This window comes from Triplophysa rosa, linkage group LG10 (assembly GCF_024868665.1).
Source record: "Triplophysa rosa linkage group LG10, Trosa_1v2, whole genome shotgun sequence".
In the NCBI taxonomy this organism is placed as follows: domain Eukaryota; kingdom Metazoa; phylum Chordata; class Actinopteri; order Cypriniformes; family Nemacheilidae; genus Triplophysa; species Triplophysa rosa.
Genome location: NC_079899.1, coordinates 3,493,784 through 3,519,005, shown reverse-complemented (window position 1 = coordinate 3,519,005; position 25,222 = coordinate 3,493,784). Strand labels below are relative to the sequence as shown.

General features: G+C 42.9%; 1 protein-coding gene across 2 annotated transcripts in view; it reads right to left on the bottom strand.

Moving 5' to 3' along the window:
* The window catches only part of LOC130560352 (peroxidasin homolog), a 78,044-nt gene that overhangs the window by 5,381 nt on the left and 47,441 nt on the right, over nt 1-25,222 (bottom strand). The window contains exons 4-19 of one of the 2 annotated variants that reach the window (XM_057344069.1): nt 21,818-21,889; nt 20,729-20,800; nt 18,463-18,534; nt 17,903-18,072; nt 15,721-15,838; nt 14,208-14,377; nt 13,434-13,706; nt 13,221-13,337; nt 12,473-12,631; nt 9,256-9,368; nt 8,989-9,145; nt 8,761-8,869; nt 6,532-6,689; nt 4,585-6,088; nt 4,370-4,504; nt 1,433-1,641 (exon numbers count right to left, since the gene is read on the bottom strand). In XM_057344069.1, coding sequence (XP_057200052.1) covers nt 1,433-1,641; nt 4,370-4,504; nt 4,585-6,088; nt 6,532-6,689; nt 8,761-8,869; nt 8,989-9,145; nt 9,256-9,368; nt 12,473-12,631; nt 13,221-13,337; nt 13,434-13,706; nt 14,208-14,377; nt 15,721-15,838; nt 17,903-18,072; nt 18,463-18,534; nt 20,729-20,800; nt 21,818-21,889 — 3,608 coding nt within the window. Of the gene's footprint in view, nt 1-1,432; nt 1,642-4,369; nt 4,505-4,584; nt 6,089-6,531; nt 6,690-8,760; nt 8,870-8,988; nt 9,146-9,255; nt 9,369-12,472; nt 12,632-13,220; nt 13,338-13,433; nt 13,707-14,207; nt 14,378-14,465; nt 14,551-15,720; nt 15,839-17,902; nt 18,073-18,462; nt 18,535-20,728; nt 20,801-21,817; nt 21,890-25,222 lie in introns of those variants that run through there. The other variant, XM_057344070.1, reaches the window with a different exon arrangement.

The window sequence follows — 25,222 nt, the reverse complement described above, 5'->3', positions numbered from 1 at the left end:
GAACTGAAAACGCCCTTGTTACTGAAATTACAACTGTTATTGACACCAAGCCCAGCGAAGGCCAGGTCCTGGAATGCACCTATCTATGACAGGTTGAACACCGCCTCCACAGAAGAATATCAGTGATTACTTCTCTAGCCCCGCCCACTGGTTTGTGCTTGACAGTACTGAACACAAGCTGCACGGAACCAGATAGAGCGAGTGTAAGCATCATGCCGTTAAAGATCACAAAATATTTTGCAGTGCCTGGTTGTGGAAGAACACAGTCTCTGCATAACCTTCCTTCGGATTCCCACATTAGTAATGCGTGGTTGTGAAAGTTTATTTTTAAAGACGTTCCAGGTCACGTGGGTAAAACATTGAGCGTTTGTTCGCTTCATTTTACCGCGGATTCCTTTGTGAACAAGGCACAAGTCGACACTGGATTTGCGGAGAGACTAAAAAAAAAGCAGTGCTGTGCCGTCAATATTGGATCTGACAGGAATGGAGCAGCAATCTTATGTGAGTAAAACATGTTTGTACTATGCGTCACTATTGCTTTGTTAGAGATCGCTTGATATGTCCTGATAATGTGTAACCTAACGTTACGTGTCTAACCAAATTCACAGAAGGCTCCAACTAAGTTTACTACGCAAACTGCTATCCAATCATAGCAGTGGGCGTTTACTTCCAAGTCTACAATGCGGCACGCCCATTAAAACAGATTGTTTGTCGAGCCGGCCTCAAAACCCAGGTAGAAAACAGCCTATTACTTATTGATTTTGATGTTTTTGAATGTAAAAACCACGCGAACGTCATAAGTAGACTTCATACAACAGTATAAAACAATAAAAAAGTCAGTTCATCACACCTTTAAAGTTGCACTGATATGCTATCGTGTCTCTGGATTGGAGCAGAGGCTCGAATGACCCAGATGTGAAATCAGTCTCAGTCGTTTCCTATTCAGCATTTTTTAGCATTAACCAGCATTCCAGTGCCCATGTTAATAATTATACTGTACATGCAAAAAACAGAACACAATAGTCATGTGACACAAAATTCATGAACTTTTAGTTGAAGCCCTGACCTCAGAACAGTGTTCTCAGAATGTTGCTCGCAGTCAATGAGTCCATAGTGTTGACTAGTCAGATGATACGTGTCAATGCCAAGGACAAGATAGAAATCAAGGACATCATTGAAATCCCAGTAAATAATCTTATAACTAGTCTGATGACTTATACAAAAAAGAAATAATGGTGACTGTACGCAACCGTCACATAGCCTGTATGTGTCAGACGCCTTTGCTGCTAATGCAATATTATACCAAATGAGCTACAGAAACATCAACAAGGTCAACAGGTCTATTATATACTTCATCATGTCATGGTCAGTTGAGTCGGGGAGAGGAGAACAAGAGAGCGGTTAAAAGTACGGTCATAAAAGAGTCCTGTACCTTCACAGCAGTCCTGCCACATCCGCAGGTCAATCTTGGGCAAGTCATCACAGCTTCCATAGCCGTGAGGGAAGTCTGCCACACTGAAGACATCCGACTGGATGCGGGTGATGTTGTCACTATTGTCACACAGCACCCGGGCGAGAGACGTCTGCTTCAACTGAGTCAACTGTGCTGGATTGAAGACGCCTGGGTTCTCATACCAAAACCTACACGAACATGAAAAGATACCTTTTTTGAAACATTAAAATATACTTTCATGTGCCCAGTAACAAACTACAAACAACACAAAGTATTCTCCACAAGTTCAATAGATTTTCCACTGTTACTGCCCACCTCCCGACTTTTACAAATGGTGTTTGATGCAAGCATGCCATTGGCTGAGCCAAAACATTACATCAATCAAATAGACAAATTGTTAAAACGTATTAAAGACACACAGATTTCACTCGGAAATACGGTTCAAGGGGACTTTAAGTCAAAACATGAGCAAATGTATAATTTTAAACCATTGCTGAGTATTTTCTTCATAAAACTGCAGTTAACCAAAGACAGTTTAAAAAATGCAGTTGGAAACTGCTCCGGTTAATGACGTCATAAACCAGTAACCAATTGTCATGATTCTGCCCCATCATGTCATGTCTTTCTTGGTCTTGTGGCAGGATCATCGCAAAGCCTTAGGTTTTATGTGGAGAGAGGCTTTTTGGCCCTGTAGGCCTTCCATATACTCTCTCTCCTGTCCCCCTATATAATATCCTCGTGTCTATTGTCCTGTGCTCGTTCGTTGTGCTTATGCGCTTTGTTCCATGTCCTGATGACGGTGTCTTGTTGTTCGGCTACATTTCCCAAAGTCAAGTCAAGTCAAGTCTAGTCTAGTGTTAGTTCATTGTAGGGTTAGGGTTAGGTGTTGTATTTGGTCTTTGTTAGTTTAGTGTAGTCAGTTTATATTCCTGTGTTTCCCTGTTATCGTGTCTTGTTTTCCCCATTGTGGGTTTTTGTTTTGTTCGTTGTTTATTAATAAAAGTCTTTGTGTTAACCCCTTCATCCCTGCTGCCTGCAATTGGGTTCTTCCCTGTGATTCATGACAGAACGAACGAGCCAATACAGAACCCAGCAGGCATGGAGTCGAACAAGGCATTTAGGAGCCGCCAGGCTCACGTCCTATTCGGCTTCCGCCAGAAGGGGACCCCCGTGAAAGACTTCGCCATGGACTTCCTGTCCACTGCGCGCTACTCGGGGTTCAACGAGGCAGAACTGAAGGTAATCTTCAACAGCTGCCTCGATGAACCCTTTGAGCCAGCTCTGATGCGCAAGTTGAGACCACTGGGCTTCATGGACCAGCTCCAGCTCTCGATGGATCGTCCATGGACGTCCATCCGTCCATGGCGGAGCCTCTCACGGGGCTGGCGACCATCCCTGACGACAGCCCCTTGCAGATCAGGGTTTTGGGTGTCGCCACACTGTCCGCCTCACCCCCTGCAGCCTCTCCACTACCAGCCAACCTCGGTGGCAAGCGGGGAAGGCAAGAGTCCTGGGGGTCCTCTTCGGAGGCCTCCAACCCGCAGCCTGCCGCGCCCTTCACCTCCTTCCTCCAGCCGACCACCAGACGGGTGGTTTGGCTGAAGAAGAAGAGGCAACGGAGGGGGCGCGGGATCCAGCCCAGCCAGCATCCAGTCCGGTGCAGCCGGTGTCCAGTCCAGTGCAGCCGGCGTCCAGTCCGGTCCAGCCGGTGATCCAGCTGGCGTCCCAGCCGGTGAACCAGCCGGCGTCCAGTCCGGTGCATCCGGCGTCCAGTCCGGCCCAGCAGTCGGCAATCCAGTCGGCAATCCAGCCGGCGTCCCAGCCGGCCTTCCATCATGGGTTTTTGTTTTGTTTGTTGTTTATTAATAAAAGTCTTTGTGTTAACCCCTTCATCCCCGCTGCCTGCAATTGGGTTCTTCCCTGTGATTCATGACACCAATAACATCAACTCATCTGACCCCTGTGGATCAGAAATTTTAAGCATAAATATGCCAAGATGGTGCATAGATTGGGCTGAATAGATCGCTGCACTGCTGTGTCAGCTCTGTTACACTTTAAGTTTTAACAGCATCTGGAACTGCAGAGTGCAATTGAGTGGCGGCGGGGCTAATTTGCATATTTACGTATCTGCGTAGACTTCATGACGCTGAGGTGTAGAGCTACACTAAATTCAAGCAATTTTAAGACAGGAAAATTTATTTTCACAAGAAAAACCTTTTAAATATGTAATTTCGATTGTCAAAGATTAGTTTTATGGGATAAAATTATCGACCACAGGGGGACTTTAACTGAAAATAAAGAAAAATTGACCTAAAACTAAATACAAATGAATTCCTAAATTAAATAAAAGCCAAATAAAATACATTTAAACCCAAAACTAATTATTTAAAAAATGCCAATAAAAGTACAGAACAAAATGGGTAAAATATTAAACAAAATGTTAAACTAACGTGTAACTAATTACATTAACAAGAAGATGAAATATATAAAAATAAAAGAGAATTAAAAATATGAATAAAACTACAAATAAACTAAAGAAATCCTTAATTAACTCTAAGCTGGCCATGTAAAGCTTGATGTAAAGCTTCTTGTAATAAATCAAGAATGAATGTAAAAAACGACTTTTAGGAAAAAATATGCTAGGAAATGGCTAATTTAGCTTGTTTAAAAAATCGTATAGCTTCATTTACAGCTTCGCAAAACTTTCCTTATATAAAAGTACTGCCTGAGCTGATTTACCAACATCTCCACAAAGGGTTTTGCTTACACGTGAAGAAAGAAAATACGGTCAAATTTACAGTAAAAGTCTGTATGTGTGAAGGCGACTATTAAGTTCGACAGCACTATTGCTCATGTGATGTTCCTTTAATACACATTAAACCATTCATGAATATAGATAGAATCTAGAAATCTCACCGGTCACCATCTCTCAGCCGTTTAAACTGGGTGGCTAGTAAACACATGAGAGTTGGACCCAGTCTGCTGCCGGGCACCAGATCTTCAGCCATCAGAGCAGGAAACAGATCGATATTCAGAGGCGTGCCATAGAGTCTGCGAGAAGAACATACCATTATACCCAACAAAGTGTGGAATTCAGTATTATTAAATGTTTAACAACTATCGCGACTAACCTTTGAAGCTTTTCACGTACGCTGGGGTTCTGAATCTCATTCCTCAGATCCTCAAACGTCTGAGCGGATGTGAGGTTGCAGAACAACCGGTAGTCATTATACGATGGGATGCCGTGATCACGCCCCCTTTGAATGTTCATGGCGGCGAGGTCGAGTGCCACAGCATGCGCCATTGAGAATAGACGTTCCGTGAGCTCCGTGTTTAGCAGCTGCGTGGACACACGCATTTTCCCCGCTACTCCGAACAGGCCGCGAAGCAACGGATCAATGCCTCCCTCGTTCACAATGCGGAAAGGAGAGAAGAAAGCTTTATGCAGTGAGATGTGTCCCTGCTGGATCGGCTGGAAGTTCTCGTCTAAACGGTACAGAATGGGATTAATGAGCGTGTGGCCGAACCGGAAGGCGGCGGTGGCGAAAGCGTTGAGGATACCGGCGTTAATGTTGGGATTGTAGCCGTTATAATCACCCATGAGTCTCATTCCAGCCTCGCCGAGGATTTTAGGGAGCCAGTGGCTGTAAGTGATGTGTTGCATCTCAGCCCCAACGATTTTCCTGGCCTCGTGGTAAATGGTGTCCCCGTCCCAGTGAGGGTTGAGACGTAGCAACTCGCTAGCAATGCGATTATGCTCGCGGAACCAAACCGTGTGCATGGCCGTCAACCCAAGCTGCTCATTGGCACGGTGATCGCCGGCTAGGAAGCAAGGGATGGGACTTTCGTTTTCATCCCTCATGCACTCCGTTGGTGGCCCGATGGCGAACGGCAACAGCGGCTTACCGGTGCGTTGAACAATACCCTGACGTAACATTCCCCTGTGGCTGGCCAAGTCCCGGACCTCTTCTGTCTCGTGCTTCAAGCTACCGTATACGTTGGAAGCGTCGATGTAGGAGGTAAGCTGGTTCATCTGTTCACGTGGATACACCGAGTTCATAAGCAGAGACGTCATTCCGCTGCCGCAAACTGGACTGGACCGCACGAAGAACATGCAATGTGCTCCGTTGCGCCGCTGCCGTGGGTCGTTCGGCGGGAACATAATGGGAAAGCAAGGAGGGTCGTTGGTGCACACCGAGGTGCACAGCTGTCCATCAGAGAAACGTGACTGGCTAAGGGATACGACGGTGGAATCCAGGTCGTGGTCCAAGAACTGGCCCCACTGCATGAGCATATGTGTATAGCGGTCGTCAGGGGTGATGGTCTCCGTGCCGATCATTGTGGTGGACACCAGGCGCGGGAGCGGCAGAGGGAAGCCGTTGTGCCATCTCTCGGTGGTCCCGCGTGGGAGATTGAAACCATTGTCGTAGACGGGCTTTAGCAAGCGTTCGAAGGCGGTGAGGGACGCGCCCCACATTGGGTGCTGAAGGTTGTTGCAGGTGCCGTCGTGGGTGCGATACTTCTGGTGGAAGCAGATATCGGAGCAGTTGTTAAAGCGTCGATGGGCCTGGCAGCCAGACAAGTTGGCGATCATATCCAGGAAACGTGGTGACACCAGATCATTGTAGCGGAAGGCTGAGAGACGATTGTAAACATGAAATACAGTATATTAAAATGGATGAGCAAATTATTTGTTTGATGAACTATTCTTTTAAAGAAAACAGTGCCTTGACAGTGAATCTGGCTGGAAGGTAAAACACCCAGATTGTCCAAACACACAGGATCCTTTTGCCATCATGTGGCACTGGAAGCTATGTGGTTGTCATAACCAGAATAACAGTGTTGTCTCCTTGGCAGTACAAACAGTGTCTGCTGAGCATTAGCCACTTACACGTTTCCTTCGACATAAACCAGTTGTGCATTCTAATGTCAATTACTTGTAATAAAAGCAAGCTGGCACTTGTATTAGCTCATGACGTTTTTATGTTAGTGGTAACAATAGACTAATATGGTAATTTGGCTGAGAAATGTTTGTAGTAATGATATGAAAAGCAGATGGAAGGGGTTACGTGAGATACCGGTTCCATTCGTGTCCACCATGAGGCCCTGGTTGACATGCCTCTGAATGAGAAGTAACGTCTGCTCAAAAATCTCTCCCGCTCGGGCCTGCTCCACAGTGTAGGGGTCCCGGGGGTAACGAAACAGAGCCAGCAGCTCGGCGGGGGTACGGGGAGATCTGACAAAGGTGATGGTGGAGAACACATTAACATCACTGCACACGAAATGTTCCGCATAGACGTACAAATGGTTGAACAGGCCTTAAAGGGACAGTTCACCCCCCAAAAATATTTGCTTAGCATTTATTCACCTACACATGGTTAATAAACTGTATATGACTCTTTCTTCTGTGGAAGACAAAATAAGATATTTCGAGAAATGTCTCAGGGGTTTTGTGTTTACACTAACATCCTTCTAATATCTTCTTTTGTGTTCTACAGAAGAAAGGAAAGTCATACAGGTTTGGAATGACATTATGGTGAGTAAATGATGAAAGAAAGAAATGTTTGGTTAAACTACACCTTTAAGATGCGTTTTGTAAAAACAGACATTTTTAAATGTTCCCAGCTATAAATAACAGGCTCACAATGTGACTTTGCTTATTTGATCTTGTACGTGTGATTAACTACAAACAGTCAACTCTTATTTATTATAGTATTATAGTTGAGGTCATATGAGTGAAGCAGATAAAACAAAGAGCAAGCGCTTTGCCAAAGTTAACAGTCAACCTTTCAGCTCTAAAAACTGTTGGTGTCGATTCAAACAAAATCAAAAGAACATTAAAATCATATACAGCATTAATGTCATTTTTATTATAAGCTTGATAAAACAATATTATTTGGAGAACACATCAGGTGCCAATTTAAAACAGTATAACACTGAAGCACTTGTGCCAAACACATGGCGTGTTTTGTCTTGGACTGCATAATATCAAAAAGAAGGCTTTTATATCTTGCCAACCTCCCAAAAATATTTTAACTGTATTTAAATACAATTTAAAATAGCAAATCTGTGTTTTCTGTGGAAATATGACATCGGTTTTGTAATTCAGACTTGAAACACAAGCCAGACGCCAGACGTTTGCAATCTCTCCTGACGAGGATATCATTATCATTCAGATAGACTTTATAAAAAGAATATTTGTTTTGGAAGCAAATCTCTCTTGAGCTAAAACAACACAGTCTCGTGGGAATTTGTGACAATGTCATGTACTGTAATCTATTCATTCGTGTTCATAGACACGATTTTCCCCCTTTTTTTGTGTCACCCAGCACGGCTTTCAATCTAACATATTTTAATATGCAGCATCTTTCATATGTATATATCAACGCAATCTGATGGGAATTCATTTTACAAGGTGGCTTAATCGTGTGAATTCCTATTTCCTACAATCTCATTGGTATGTTTTGTAATGATTTGACTTTGCTCCTGTGACGTTAGGTTTAGGGGCTGGGTTAGGGGAGCCATTTATCGTTGCTTTGCCACCACGTGAAACTCGCGTTTTTAGCAAAATTAGCCTTTGCGGCTGTGATTTTAGGGTTTGGGATGAGGTAAGGTGTTGGTTAGCCAATAACCACATCCTAAAATATGTACGACTTCTTTTGATATCAGGCTATAAATATATAAACGTACATGCACACGCGATCTGTGTATTGAAAGTTGTGCTAAGTGACACGAAAAAAGGGGGAAATTCGTGTCAATGAACACGATAAAATTTTGTGCCGATGCCATGCCTTGAGACTGGGTTGGCTAAAAACACGAATGTGTCATGTGGCATTATGTTTGACAGTTTTTAAGCGTTAGTTCACCAAAAAATAAAAATTCCTACTAAGCGAGAAAATGAATATGTTGCTTGCTGATCATTTTTTGGAAACAAACAAAGAAATACATTTAAGCAGTTTCACAGAGAAATGTATTGGACGACTCATAATGCCTTTTCGCTTATTGGCGCTTCTGGTTTAAACAATAAGAATAACAATATTACTGTATATATAGTTATTGGTTTGTCATACACATTTGGAACAACATGACGGTAAATTTTCAATTCTGGGTGAACTGTTCCTTCAACAACCCACCGATCTAGCGCAAAGGCCAAAGCGTAGGCTTCCTTTCCAGTGAGGGGTGACGAATACATCACATTGACCAGCCCTTGTCCAGGGTATACATGATGCCAGTAAATTCCTGATGGCTTATAGAATTGTGACTCACAGCACAGGGATTTGTTTTTCCTGGCATATTTGAAAGCCTACCCGTCAAAGAGTTGCCTCCTCGTGGAGTCTATCGCGCTGTTTATGCTCCGAATGGCCTCTTCGAGGGACGTGGAGACGTATGGATCGCCCTCCCTGCTCACCTGTGGTACTGGAGACACAAGAACATAAAACCAATTCAAACGTCCAGATTGAGGTTCAGACAGGCAGGTAATTGTCTTGTATTGTACTTCTTTTCCATTTTATTCCTTTTACCTATTCATTTCTTACCTTGAACGGTTAGCACCATGCTGGATGAGGAATAGCCAATGGAGTTACGAGCTACACACTCGTATCTTCCCCCATCGGCGAGCCCCACGTCGTGAACTTCCAGATAACCCTCAGGGTTGATATGAAACTTCCCGCTCTCAGTTATCTGCACTCCATCCTGCAGATCAGGACCACAGATTTCAGTTTCAGTGAGATTCGGGACAGTTCCGTGAGGACTGCCGTGGATGGATGGAGGTGGCTGTTGTGCAAAGAGCCCATTGGTCTAACCTTGCTCCACGTGAGGATAGGTGTGGGCTCGCCCTGAGCACTGCATGGAATCTGGACATCTGATCCAGACTCCACGGTCAAATCCCTTGGAGCATTTGTGAAAACAGGCGTTACTGATGATGTAAAAACACATGTTAATGATTACAGCGCACTGAGAAACAGCTGCATCTATCATGTGAGCATGCACGGGTCATACGTGCACCAGTTCTTAAGGTACCGTAATTACGAGGAAGTCAATGAGAGGGCAAGAGGTTCAGTTGAAGACACGTCAAGGCCAACGTGGATTTGCTGGTTAAAAAGCATCATTGAAACATCTGAACCTCAAAGCAATGAGCAGAGGTTACAGAAACAATCATCTTCAAAATGAAAATTCGGTCATCGTTTACTCATTTTAAACCTGTGTGATTTTCTTCTGCAAAACACAAAAGAAGATATTTAAAAAAATGTCGGTCCCCATTGACTTCTATTGTATGAACACAAAACCAATGCAAGTCAATGGGGACCAATGGTTTTCTGTTACCAACATTTTTATGAATATATTCTTTTGTGTTTTGCAGAAGAAAGTCATACAGATTTGAAATGACAAGAGGGCGTGCAAATAATGACAGAATTTACATTCTGTCAGCTGTGTTTTTTAACCAGGGGGCATCAAGATGAGTTAAAATTATTTAAAAAAATTAAAAAGCCAAATCTAGCTAAAAATTTAGATATTTTTAAGAGATGTTTTAATGTTTATATATTTTATTTGTTATTTATTTGGAATTTTTTATTCCAGTTTTTTCATTATTTTTCCTTATTATTTATCCAAGTCAATAAAAGAATTTGCTTAGACAGTTCTACATTTTGTTTAGTTTTACAAACAACATTTAGACCTATATTTTGATTTCAATTAACACGTTTTAATAGTTTTATTGGACCATAATAGCACTGTTCTTAGTGTTAGTTAGTGTCTGAGTATTTTGATCACAAATATAATTTTTTCTTACTATGCCGAACTAGAGAATAAAACTGTGAGTGGGGGCCTTCCAATATGGTTGTGGACAATGAAGGGGATCATCCAATGATCTACACCAGTTTTCAGGACAACACAATGATTTACTTACGAAAAGAAAAGTAAACAGTGTTTCAGTGTTTGACTGCAAACTGAACAATATGCAACATGACTGTCATTATAATTGTATAACTTCCTAGAAGTCTCTTTAATTTAAGTGGTTTCATGCTCCTGGGAGACTATTATTCACCGCAAACCATGTTTATCCTCATTTTATTTATACAGTCGTTGTTGTTTGAGTTGTCTTCTTTAGGCTCGTGTTGTTTTGTTCATGGTTATTGTCCAATGTTGGCAATTGTTTCATTTGGATGCTTCGATCATGTCAGATGAATTTGCGCCGAAATAAAAACAAAACAACAAAACATATGGGAAGTCATTTCTCATATTCCTGAGTAGTCAGGGTTGCGAAATGAATAGGTGGTTAAAGCGTTGCTTTTTATTGCCGGCCAACAGATCTGCGAGCCATGTTAGGGTCGTGACCCAGCAGATGAGAGCCATTGATCTGCCCTTCAGCTCATCTCCTTAACGGCTAAATAAAAGTAACTGTCACAACTGCTAAGATAGCAAATAACTGCCCAGAGGAATGTTTATTTTTATTGTTTGATGGAGAATCAAATTAGTCTCATATGGTTTTTCTAAAATAATTTAGGAGCATTAAAAACTGAAACAAATGAGACAGGAATTGTTGGGACACATGAAGAGGCTGGAGGTGTAAAATGAATGTAGATTGTAGAGGTTAAATTGGGTAAATTTGATGAGAAATGTTTGAGTTCATATTGAGATCTTCAATAATATTAACTTTTGATTGCAGACTTGAAAAATCGGAGACATTTGCGAGATTCTCTTTTAAGAGAAATATGTGAGATGCCTGATGGGACTTCCCTTTGCTCTCCATTGATGTCTAAGAGAAATAATTTTCTCACTTCTCTTCCATCGGTTTCTGTGAGGCTGTTTTAAATGAAACCAGCCGTGAGTCAAAGCAAGGCCTAGGTTTTACAGTAAATCCTGCCGGTTGTTATGCAGTGTGTTAACTGCCATCACTACATGGAAAACATCTCGTCATGTGGGAATTTCAAAGCGGCGAGCTTTCCTGGCCCTTCCACAAGCCTGTAATAAAGCTTAAGAGGCACTCACACGCCGGGACGTGGTTCCACATCTGTCATTGAGGTTTTATGGGGGTATTGTTATTTTAATTGTAGGCTTCGGTTGTGGGTAAATGACTAATTTGTTTATGAAGTCAACCTCCTTTCCTCTGGGTATAACACCATGGACAGCTGACCCGCTGGTTTCAGTGGATAATCACTCATTTGTATTTTGTAATCTTCGTTATATCGACGGTTTCATCGGATGTTAAGTTTGGGCTACATAATGTTTGTTTATGTTGCTGCTGCTGAAACCGTCTATAGCGACATTTAGATCACAGTGTATATATAGTTGTTATGCTCTCAGTACCGCTTTATGTTATTTACACATCTAATGATGAAATGATTACTAATGTGTAAATACAGAGCAGGAGCAATATATCAAACAAGTCAAGATATAGAAAAACGTCTCATTAAATGTTAAGAACAGCATCATAGAACACAGTTGCTTTAGAAACAAGCTACTTTGTTGACTATACGTTGTTACTCTAAGTGTTATATAATGCCGCTCTTACTAGACTTTTCGTTCCATTGACTTACATTCATATGCATCAGACCGGAAATACAAGCTCAAGCAAAAAAAGGAAAACGCGTTTCGCTGCATTTCAAAGGTCAAGTTTGGTGACATCACATACAACGCAGGTACAGTATATAATAAAAATCTGTCACATATGCAGGGGTGTGTTTAGAATTTTCTCATTCCAAAGTCTAGGTTTTATTTGTAATAATTGTTTTTTTAGCTATTTTTCTTGCTAAACTACATATATTATTGTAATACTACGGTTATTGTGGCGAGACTATACTAAATTTGTTGTTACTAGGGTTTTACTGCAAATTTACACCAAAAATGACTACAATAGTTAAACAATTGCTATCGCACTTGTTGTAAATAATCAAATTACCAATAGCGTGTAACCAATTTCCAGAAAAAATGTCATACATTCCTTTACTCACAATACATTTTTTTAAACACGAACAGCAGACGCTGGTTAGAGGATCATGGATATTGTGAATTTGTTCTCACCGGTCTGAAGAACGTTTAGCTGAACAGCTGCCCTGGCAGTGCCAACCGGACTGACCGCCTGGCATTCATACTGGCCCTGATCGTGAAGGGCCACGCGACTGATTCGCAAGCTGCCCGTCGACAGGATGACATGTCTTCTTTCATTGGGCAGAGGGCTGCCTATGGTGAGAAAAACAGACGTTCTGTTATTATGCCACAACTGAAAGCTTTGTAAACAGCTGATACACTGGTAATTCAATAAACTTAAAATGTGTCCTTGTGTCCTTTAAAGGAATGTTCTGGGTTCAGTACAAGTTAAACACTGTTGACCGCAGCCGTATTCATGCTGTCAATTATCACAGAGAATATTTTTAACTCAGTCCCTCAGAAAACCAAGAAAAATGTTTTTTGGTAAATGACAGCATGTCACAGATATAGAGCATCACTTGTATTAAACCTGAAACATCACATTAATCTTCAACAAAAAAACTAAAAGAAAGAAAGAAAGAAAGAAATTCTTAGCTCCGTATACTGTGGTAGGCTAACCGAGACCAGTTTTACTGCACCTATGCATTGTTGTTCTTTTGTTGCACAAATTGCTTCTATTGTTTTCCCCTACTTTGTAAGTCGCTTTAAATAAAAGCGTCTGTTAAATGACAAAATGTAAATGTAAACAACACCATTATAAATGAAAATTGGAGGATTCCTGAAGAGCTGTTATTATTTAAATTGCCGACTTGATCTAAAGACTGTTAAAAAGTCGACATACCGCCACGCGTCCACGCTATGACCGGCTGGGGGTAACCGCTGGCCTCACAGGGAAAATCGACTGTGTGACCCTCCAACACTGACTGATCCCGAGGGGTCACCGTGATCTGTGGACGAGCTGGCGCATGAGAGAGAAATTACAAGTACATTGCCAAACATGACCAAAATATGATCTATCTGCACACAGAATAAATGCTCAGAGTGAATCTCTTACCTTGTACTATAATATACGCATTGGCATGGATGGTGTCAATGTTGTTGCTCGCAAAGCAGGCGTACTGTCCTCCATCAGCCTGATTGACACTCTGAATGTAAAGACCGCCGGAAGGTGTAATGTTGATGCGGGGGTCCACCGGCAGGGCCGTTTGGTCTCCTTTAGTCCAGGTTATCCGGGGCTGTGGCTGACCCGTCGCGCTGCACTCCAGGGTCACGCTCTCCCCCACCAGCACCTCAGTGTTCTGTGGCTGGATCACAAAACTGGGCCGAGCTGAACGGAGGAAGATCTACTGTCAGTTGTAAGGCCCCAAAACAGATTGCTGAGTGTCAGACAGCATGATTTGACATGGAACAGTCAAATTTGTGAACTATTTGTTAATGCCTTAGCATGTTCCAGCCTTCAGGTGAATACTTTCGCATAATATTGCATATTGACGGACAGAAACCAAAAGGCTCAGAGAGACAGAACTCAAATCTAGTAAATCTGTATTACTGTGTTATTAATGAGTTCTTTTCATACACAAATTCACATTATTATTTAGATTTTTTTTAAATTAAGACTGTCAGTGATGACCTTAACATAAATAAAAACAAAAAATAAACAAAAATGTATATGTATATATAATATTTATAGTTAAAAAATAAACATATAGCAATATAAAAAACATCAAAAGCACATAAAAAAAATTGCAAATATTTTAAATATAAGAAAAAGTTAATTAAATATGAATAGAACATAAAAAAATGTAAAATAAAAATGAAAAAGACTCACAAGGTGACCTGAAGTATCGCAAGGTGACCTCAGAAGTCTTCACCTCTCCGGCCACATTTTTGGCCATGCACTGATATACACCCTGGTCCGTCTCGCGTGTGTCCTGGATCATCAGAGTTCCATCTTCCAGAAGATTCAGACGAGTGTCATCCCTCATGTTCAAAGCATTGCTGACAAAAAAAGTTGAAACTCACATTTCTGGATAAAACAAACAAAATCTAACATAAAAAGGTTAACATTCGGACATCTTTTACTCACCCTTATGTTGTTCCAAACACAACTTTCTTTTGTCCAAAGATATCTTGCAGATTGTCCAGAGTGTTTTTCATAATAAGAACTGGAGCTGTCAAGATCCAAAACAGCACAATAACAGAATCAATATAGTAGTTCATATCACCGCAGTCCAAGTCTTCTGAAGCTATGTGATAGATTTGACAAATGCACCGTTATATCTGCTGCTGATATTATGTCGGACGATTTATTATTTTATTTAAATTGAACACTATCTGCATATCAGCTATGGCATGAAAAAGGCAGAAATAACAAACCGATAGTTTTATCTTATAATACTGGACTGTTGAATGTTCAATGATCCATGAAAATGATCATTTAAAACACGGTCAAAACATCAAAGTTATAATAAGTGAGCCAGTGACAAACATTGGTAACGGCCAATAGAATTTTCCTGAAATCGGTATCAGGCAAAAAAATCCTATAGGTGCATAGATTGTTGCCTGTCACGGTATTAGATTTTTAACTACACGGTTATCATCACCAAAATAATTTGAAAAAATTTAAGAAATAAACGATGGCATCAGTAAAATTCACTTTGAATTGTATTTGGTTTCTCGTCTGTTATTTGGTCAATTAATTACAAATGTAGGCAGAGAGAGAGAGAGAGAGAGAGTTTGTAACCATTGTGACTTAAGGTCAAATTTTAAATGGTTGCTAAATAGTTTACAATATTACACTCTGTGTAGAATGCTAATGATATCACGTTTTTAATGCCACAGTTATTGTCAACACTGATACATTGTGACACCCGTAGTGTGCAGCAGAACAGAATTATGTCTTTATTTGGGAATCATTTTCCCTTCTGCTATGGCTCTTAAAAGTCATTTTTAATAAATGATGGTGCTAAAATACTTTGTATCAGTGTTTTGTCAAAAATAAGACAAAAGAAGCAACAATTTTTTTCATCACTAGTATTCGCTGACGTTAAATTTGTCTTCATCTGAAATTATAGCAAATGAGATTTGATCTAGAACACTTCAGCAGTAGAGGGGTTCAATTTTGATTTGTTTTGCACGTAAAGCTATCCTTCAGAAGACTTGGAGCACAGCCTGGACTACTTTATTGGTGCATTTTTGGTACTTGACAGCCGCAGTCGCTATTATGAAAATGCACATGGGAAGACTTCTTTTTTCAGTCCAACAGGTTTGGAACAACACTAGGGGTTTCATTTTTGAGTGCACTATTCCTATAAACATGTAGAGAACGAATGTAAGCGTACTTGTTTCTGAGCCAGATGATCTGTGGTTTGGGGTTGCCCTCTGCCCTGCAGGTGAAGTAGACGGTATTCCCGGAGGTTACGTCAACATCCTGCGGCTCTGATGTGATCCGGGGCACTTCTGCTCCACACGTCCAAGATGAAATCAAATAAACATGCAGCAGAATAAGTCTGTGAAAGCTTTAAGAATAACAGCATACTGAAAATAACATTTGACATGTCTCTCTTGCCTCACTTCCTCTGCTGACATGCCTGCTTGTGTTGGTTGAGGGCCAGACACAGGGTGATTGTGTATGTGGTCACAACGGCTGTGTGTTAAACCCCAAATATTACCCACCGACACCACTGGGCACGTGGTAAAATATGTTCCCCAACCGTCTGACACAACTGTTGAACTGTTTCCAAACGTCTGGCTGCAAAATGTAGCACACCGACAGACTGCTGTTTAAAGGAACAGTTCTCCTTATTTTACATGAATGCATTCGAAAGATCTGAATATTCTGTTGTCATTTAACTACCTAATGTTGTTCTGAGCCCATATGCCTTTATTTCTACAATGAAACACAAAGATTTAACAGAATATTATTCCATATAATACAGCATCCAGTGACAGTCAGAAACTGACAAAAAAACATGAAAAAGTCAATATATCGTAAATAAGGGTATGTTTACGCGACATTATATAAAAAATGGAAATGTCCTTTTTTGAAAAATTTGTGTACAGATGACAGCGTTGTCAAAGCAATCCACGTTCACGCGGATCCGCGAAACAAGGCTGTATTGAACGCTGTATTGCTTATACCAGGCCAGTAGTTGGCGATGTCACTATGTAAAGAAACACTTCATACATTTCCAAAAACTTGCACTTTAAAATCAGGTTTTCTAAAGATTGCATTTTTATGCCCCTAAAACACTGATGCTGCGTAAATGACTGGCCAAAGTGCATATTAATGCATAAAAATGCAAAGTTAACCATTTAAAGGTATAGTGTAAACGCGCCCTAAGACACTTGAGTTTACGTTTAGGTCATTATTTGCTAAAAATATTTATCTCAGCCATAACTTTCAACTCTCCTCCACATTTGTGAACATTAAAGCTAAAGAAGTGTCACGGCATAGTTTTTTTCTGTTTTTGAAGTTTCTCAATCCTTGTCCCCATTTACAGTGAGAGTATAAAAAAACACATCTGGTCATTCTGCTAAACATCTGTTCTACAAAAGAAAGAAAATCACATGGATTCTAACTGACGTGAAAAAAAACAATTTTGTGTGAACAACCCCTTTAATTTTTGCTTTCGGCCTGCGATAAAGAGATCTGGTCACTTTATCGTGCGACAGCATTGCAAGCTGCGTGGCTGAATGTACTGCAGTGGTTTTGCGCGGGCTGGTGTTGCGTTCTTTTGTCCTGCTGTGTTTTGACAGGTGCCACAGGCATCAGTGTGCTGTGTTTTATGTATAGAGGGCGTCGTTCTTCTGCAGGGCCATCGGGGGGCTTATTACTGTCACAAGCCTGAGCAAGCCCATACAGCAAAACTTCTGCCGTGGTTTGTGGTGAACACTCTACTGATACTCTGAGGTCCCATAAGAGCTGGGACAACGTTCAATCTCAGACTTGTAGAAAATATGAGTCAAAGAGGTATTGTTTGGAGACTCATGTTTACAAAACTGTTTCAGTACTGAATCTCTTTTTTTCTTTTCTTGTAACTGGGATTTGTTTTGTGTAACTCAAAACAATGTCATATGTTGCAGACTGTGTCTATTTCTGCATGTAAGATTCACATTTGGTATTGATTCAGATTTGCCGAACTGGAAATTTGCCTAATATTATACGCTGAATCTGCGATTTTCTCTAAAGCACAATGGCCCAGTAGAGTTGACCCGTATTTGTTTCACAGATGCTTAAAACGAAATGAATCCCGTTTGACCCGCAGCTCGGACAAATAGGAGGCTAAGCATGTGAACAGCAACATCTGGGAATTCACTCCATCCTTCAGTGCAGCATCTGTTAGATATTTTGTGATGACTACATGCACAAAGATGTTCAGACGGGTCCCGTTGAGCGCAGTGCTGTGAATGTGGCGATCGTGGCCTTCTAAATATTTACAACTATTTAGTGACAGTTGCTCATACTGGTTTTGATTTGTGTATGTTGGTGTGAGGCGTGTTTATGCGTCTCAGTGAACTCACCGCAGTTGAGCTCTTGCGCAGTTAAAGTTGCGACCGAGCGTCCCTGTAAGCGGCTGGGAAAGTCGCACGTCGCAGCGGCTTGAGCGTTACCGGACTCTGCGTACTGCTTCAACAGATCGGCCAACCACAGCAGTTCACAGTCACAGTTCAGCGTGTTTGAGTCCAGGCGCCTATAAACACCCGCAAACACACACGTGCAAATGAGCAAATGAGATCTTCAGTTCTCAGGGCTCTAATAATTCATGTAGTTGATCTATGAGCATTTACAACTTTAAGTGACGGATTAAGTCATGGTTTCACAGACAAGGTTTAAGACTAGTCCTAGACTAAAATGAAAGTTTGAGCCGTCTTAACTGAAAATAAATTGCCCTGACATATCGTAAAATATGTAATTGCCACTGTTTTGTCTCAATATGCACACCAGTAATATTTTTATCTAAGGCATTTTAATAAAAGCGACTTAAATATCGTATTTTAACTAAGGCATAGTCCTGGCTTAAGCTAAGCCATGTCTGTGAAACCGGGCCAAAATCGAACAAACTTGAACTTAAATTACTCACAGCCTCTTCATGGACTGCAAATTGGAAAAGGTTCCTAATGCAAGATGAGTTATTCTGTTGTTGTGCAAAAATCTGCAAAAGACATCAACACAAATTTATCAATTTACAAACCAGGCACATTAAAGGCGGGGTGTCCGATTTCTCTTAGCCGTTGTTGATGTTCAAATCACCAAAACAAACACACCCCTACCCCCATCTTTCGCTTTCGTCAGCGCTCGACTCGGCTAATGTCCGTCCTGTGCATTGTGCACCTTACTGCTGATTGGCTACAAGGTTGTTTTGGTACTCGGCCCGACTCAGTTGTCTAAAGCGTAATTCGGAAATCGGTTACCCCGCCTTTAAGTCTTTAAGCAAACACACAAACGCATCAAATTCAGTAAAACAGTATACAGTAAAACATCTGACTGAAGTATTAAAGCGAGCAAAAAACAAAGACATTTTAAAGTAAAATCCTAACTTTTTGTCTCGTAATACGTGAACCAAAGTGTAATGTGTTGTTCATGATAATACCAAAAGGAATATGTACTCCGATAATGATGTAATCAAACTCCCCTAAAGAGTAAAGAGACGTCTAAAGAGTAAAATAAATATCTCAAGATTTTTTTGCGTTTAAAAAAGCATGCATTTTGTTTTTTCGCAAACATTTAAGACCAAAGCACAAAACCTATTTTGGATGATGTCGAAATCATTTTGTAATAAAGCCACAGATTGCTGCTTAGACGGTGCTGAACAATAAATTAATATTATTGTGTGCCTAAAAATAAAACCTTGCATTATCAACTTTAAAATCAAGACAATTTTTACTAAATATTCTTAATAATAACGGCCCCGAGACAGATCCTTGAGGGATCCCCTCTAACAACATCCATAGGACCTTACTAAATACCTTCCAACTGTACACACTGGGTGAACAACAGAAGCAGTCAACCACACAGTCACCTTTCTTACTGTCCTACCCATCTTAGCCTTTTTAATAAAACATCATGATCTACAGTGTCAATGCCTTTTGATAAATTCATGAAAAGACAATCACAATGTTGTTTTTTATCTAAAGTCTCATTCATTTACACTTTTGAAACGACTGTGTATCCCAAAAGTTTTTATTGAATACAAAGTTTGCACATAAGTCTGTAATTATCTAATATAGAAGAATCTCCCCCTTTTAACAGAGGAACTACAAATGCTAACTTCTAGATCCATGCAATATCGTTAGTTAAATAAAAAAATATTTAACCAGAGGTCTTAAACTTTGAGGACCACTGTCCTGCAAAGTTTAGATCCAACCCTAATTAAACACACCTGATCCACCTAATCTAGGTCTTCAAGATTACTAGAAACTTCAAGGAAAATACATCAAATACATCAACAGAGAAGAAATAATATCAGCCGCTAATATTAAAAACAAAGGAGTGATAAGGGCGATAAGCGATCAGGACCTGGCAATTTATTTATATCTAGGTCTTTTAACACAGAACAAAAAGCAGAGAAAGTAATTTGTTCAAAGACCAACTCTTGGTTATAATTTACTTTCTGCATTAAGAAATTCGAAGCTCGAACTTGTTTACCATTCGCACACCATGTGTTTGCACTTAAAATTCTATAGGTTTTTCTCAGCCTTTGTTTACAGGACATGATGTTTCTGGCATCGCCTCTGGAGAACGGAGTTTAATGAGGGCATTATGTAAGTGTTTGGCTATCATGACTGATTCTGGCTACAGGAAAAAGGCCATTGAAGTTTCAACTGTGATGTTCCCGCAGAAGGTCCACAGGGATGTTATGATTTTCTACCAGGTCAGATAGTGTCACTTTCCCAGGGAGCACACAATCATCCACAACCACTCCAATTGACATTAGGAATGCTATCTTTCCTTGAACAACATCCACATTCCGTTCTCTTCATTATCATCCAGTGGGCTTCTTAATAAAGAAATATTCAAAATCAAATACCCGGGGCGTTCCTGTCGCTCCAGCACTGAGCACGTGTTTAGGCACAAGTGGCTGTTCATCTTTTAAAGACATCAGAATGTGTGTGGGTGAATTTCCGAAGGCATTCAGCGCCACGATCGCGAAACATTTAGAACAAAGGCCAAGAGGAAAGAAAGAGACGGAAAACACATTCTACAAATGAGCTTCTCCCTCATTGCACTACACAGACTGCTGATAAATGTTATTCTGCATGGTCACTTGAGGATGTGTAAAGACACCTACAAGACTTGCGTGACTAACATCTCTGAGAATTGAGTTTTGAGATACATGCGAGACTCACAAACGCTCAAGCTTTGGTAGATGAGAGAAAGATTCTGGCTCCAACGACTCAATGTTGTTGAAGTGCAGGTATCTGTGAAAAAAGACACAAGTCATATGTACTGTGGCATTTTTTGACATTACTTGGCATTTATGAATGCCCTCTGTTTTCTCTGCCCTCTGTTTTAAAAGGCATCATTTGTTGCAATTATTTCGGCTTTGTGTTTTGATTCTAGGATTTGCTTTTTAACCTTAAATCAAATCTGCAGAAAACGAAATGTGCAGATTCTTTCGGGCTTGCTACGCTGTAAATAATTCTGTAATATGAATGTAGTCAACAGTCTATCGGAGCCAGCTTGCCTGCAAAAGCTTTAAAAGTCCTTCTGGATTAAGGGCTGATGGAGTTGAGAATACGAAAGGTGGTTGTAAAAGAGTGTTTCATTTTTTCCTGGCATATGTTTTGCACATAACTCAAGCAACAAAACCGCAGATACCTTTTAATCTACACACAAAATTCAACAGAAATAAAACATATCATTAGCATTTGAATTCTAGCAAGCTGAATTCATAAGCTTATAAAGACTTATTCATAAGATAGAGACGTATACAATTTTTTTTTAATCTGACATTATAGCTAACATTCTTCCTATTGTTATTAAGAAAGACATGGAACAGTATTTTTTATAGTTACATATTTTGAATGAAAGCAATGTTTTTTTTTATTTGGCATAATGCTTGAATGTGTTTTTGTTAATGAAAACATGAATCAAATAACATCATGATTAATATCTGTACAAAGCATTGTAATGTACTACATTTCTGGCAGCTATTGCTAGAAATATTGACTTAAACATGAAAATGACAAATCTGGACTTTCCAACCGGTATGACTTTTTGTTTGTGCAATTTTCTTTCCATTTGATCTTCTCTCATTCAATAAAAGTGAATAAAAGTGAGTTATTCAATGGAAAAAGCAGCTTAAACACTGTGCTAAATACCTCATTTCTATTCCTCACTAAACAGTAAACACGGTCAATATTCACAATTCTTTGGGGTGAACTGTCACTTTAAGAACCAGACAAAAGAAGCTGAAGGGAAAGAAGTTCACTTACAGTTGTTCTAGAGACACGAGTCCCTTAAAGGCTTCCCGGTCTATGGACTGGATTTCGTTCTTGTACAAATAGCTGAAAGAAAAAACAGTTTAGTACGCATTGGGTAACAAACAATCTGTTATAATTGCACCACATGTACTAGCACTATAAAAATAGATATAAGGAATAAACGGTAGAGTAACTGTCTGGATGATGTTAAATGTAAAAATCTTTAACGCTCGTGTTTGATGATGGCGCAGAAGGGACAGCCTGTGGGAAACAGGAAGTGAAGTCTGTGGTTCCCTTTCTGTCGGTCTCTCGACGTTGTGTCGAACCGACAGAATGGGGTTTGTCTTGAGAACCTATCATCTTCTGAGTATTTAGAAAAGGCCAATGAAAATTGGCGAATGAAATTTGCATGCCGGGCTCCTCCCCGGATGTCCGGGTATAAGATTGAAGCCGGCGTGCTCATTCATTCACCCTTTGTTCTTCAGAGCCTACGCATCTGGTGAGCATCTCTACGATCTGGGTGATCATTCTTTCTGCTGGAATCTACGACGTGGACAGCGGACGGTCCCTTCCTGCAGTGACTCTACCCTGGGCGTCTCGGCAGTTCCGGAGATGTTTGAGCAAAAATGTCCTTTTCTAAAAGAGTAAATTTCTCCAGCGTGGCTTGTCCCGCTGTTCTCATGGGTGCAACACACTCATCGAGGAGGGGAACGGACACAATGCCTGCTTCCAGTACGCTGGGGCAGACGTTGTGGATACGTCCTGCCCGCACTGCGGGCGGTGACGATTCAGACGTTGCGTCACAGGTGGCTGTGTTCCCACGGGACTCAGCCACCACCTCGTTTGCTCCCCGTTCCGTGGCGGCAGGACTACGGCCCTGCCGTCCGCTATGGCAAGCAGCGAGGGTGATATGAGGGTTACTGTGAGCGATAATCCGCCAGCCACGGCTCACGGACCGTTCACACCTCGTTTCGCTCATCTGACCGTTCCCCAAAAAAGACGGTCCGCCGTCTTATTCCTCAATCACGTATTCGGACACGATGCGTGATGAATGAGATTCTCTTGCAGCATCGGGGGGTGACGTACTGCCATCCGACTCCGACGATTCCTCGGGCTCCCTCCCTCGGGGGGTCGAGCCCAGGAAAAAGCGGATGTCGAGATGTTAGCCATGCTTTCACGGGCCGCCGTGAGTGTTGGGTTACAGTGCCCGCACTGCCTCTCCCGGCGCTCGCGGCTGCTACAAGGCGCCTCGGGTTTGTGCCGTGTTTACCGGAAGTGCATGAGGAACTTTGTAAGACCTGAAACGCCCCTTCCCGGCACGTTTCACGTCAAACAAAGTTCTGTCACCCTCTCTTCCCTCGAGGTTGAGACAGCTGGCGGATGTGTCGGTGTCCCCCAGGTGGAGTATGCAGCCGCGGTGCACTCGTGCCCGTAGGTGGCGGCCACTTGGGAGGGCTCGACCTAGACTCCCGTCCAAAGCATGTGGTGTCTTGGCATCTCTGGTGTCGAGAGCTTACATTGCGGCGGACCAAGCTGCCTCCTCTCTCCACGCTATGGCTCCTGCCAGGCCAGGGCGTTGAGAGAGCTCCACGAGGGTAAGACCGACCTAGCGCTTATGCAGGAACTCCGCGCCGCCACCGACCTCGCTCTACGGGCGACCAAGGTGACCACGCGGGCCCTGGGTCGGACGATGTCCACACTTGTGGTCCATGAGAAACTCCTCTGGCCAATACTTGCGCAGATGAGTAATGCTGAGAAGGTCCGCTTTCTCGACGTACCTGTCTCGCAAGGGGGGGCTGGTTGGTGTTACTGTCGAGCCGCAGCGGCCCCGCTCACCCCCCGTCCGTCGGGGGGGGCGCAAGATCCGCACGCGGCCTCCCCGGAGGGTTCTCGACAGTAAGAAGCAGTCCTCCGTGCCGCAACTCGGCCGCCTCGGCCGTCGAGTCCTGTGCACTGTCTGCTTCCCAGCAGCCCTGGTCCTCTTCAACGCCCTCCAGCTCTGGCGCCCCCCACTCAGGCGGCCCCCCCTGGAGGAGACAGCGAAGAGGAGACCATCGCCCCATCAGCAGCCGCGCGGCAGCGGCCGTCATGGGAACACCTCAGGGGGATCGAGGCTACCATTGGGCCCGACCCCAGCCACATCGCTGGGAAGTCGGATAGGGACGGATCCTGCCCCGTCCCTCCATCTGCTGGCCCCCTCCGGGGGCTGGCGCCCACTTACTCTCAAAAAGGAGAGTTTCCTCTCTCTCTGGGTTACCACAGCCGCTCTCACCCTCTGCACGACGGTGAACGGCAAACTCGACGTTGCGTCATGGCGAAGCGCAATGTCGAGTATAAACACCAGCCTTCAGCACTCTCAGACAGACAGTGCGTCGAGCCGGACAATCGCCAGGCAGGAAAAACAGCAGAGCCGATCTCCTCCACGGGGGTCCTCCCCCGGCAAGGAATCCGTACTGCTAGCCATCGAACCACCCTCCGCGGGGGCGATGAAGCAGATCAAACCTCTAGTCCCCCTGTGTCAGTTCTGGGAGCCTGGTCTCAGCTTCCCAGACTGTCAGGCTGGCTGAGGAAGACGATCCATCTCGGCTACGCGATTCAGTTCGCTACACGTCCGCCCAAGTTCCGGGGTTTACCTCAGTCAGAGGCAGGGATGCCCCTGTACTTCGGGCGGAGGTCGCCTCCCTTCTAGTGAAGGGAGCGATCGAGCCCGTCCCACCGGCTGAGATGTTCAGCGGGTTCTACAGCCCGTACTTCATTGTCCCCAAGAAAGGCGGAGGGTTGCACCCTATCTTGGATCTGCGTGTTCTGAACAGGCACCTACACATGCTGCCTTTCAGGATGGTCACGCAGAAGCGCATCCTGGCGTCCGTCAGGCGTCAGGACTGGTTCATGGCAATCGACCTGAAGGACGCGTACTTTCATGTCTCGATCCTCCGTAGGGACGGGCATATCAGTACAGGGTCCTCCCCTTCGGTCTGTCCCTGTCTCCACGAGTCTTTACGAAGGTCGTGGAAGCCGCCCTCCTTCCCCGTAGGGAAGGAGGTGTGCGGGTACTAACTATCTTGACGACTGGCTCAAGTTTTGACACACTCACGAGATCTGTTGTGTACACACAGGGACCTTGTGCTCCGGCACCTAGATCAGTGGGGCTACAGGTCAACTGAGAAAAGAGCAAGCTCTCCCCGGCGCAGAGCATCCTCTTTCTCGGTAGGGAACTCGACTCTGTCCTCACGAGCGGCCCCGCTCACCCCCCGGGGGGGGGCGCGAGTCCCGCGACGAGGAAGCCCGCACCCTCGCGGCCTCCCAGAGGCAGAGCGCGCCCGGTCAGTGTTGAACTGCCTGAAGATCAGACAGTCAGCGGTCCCCCTGTAACAAGAGGCTCCTGGGATACATGGCATCCTCGGCGGGGGTGGTCCC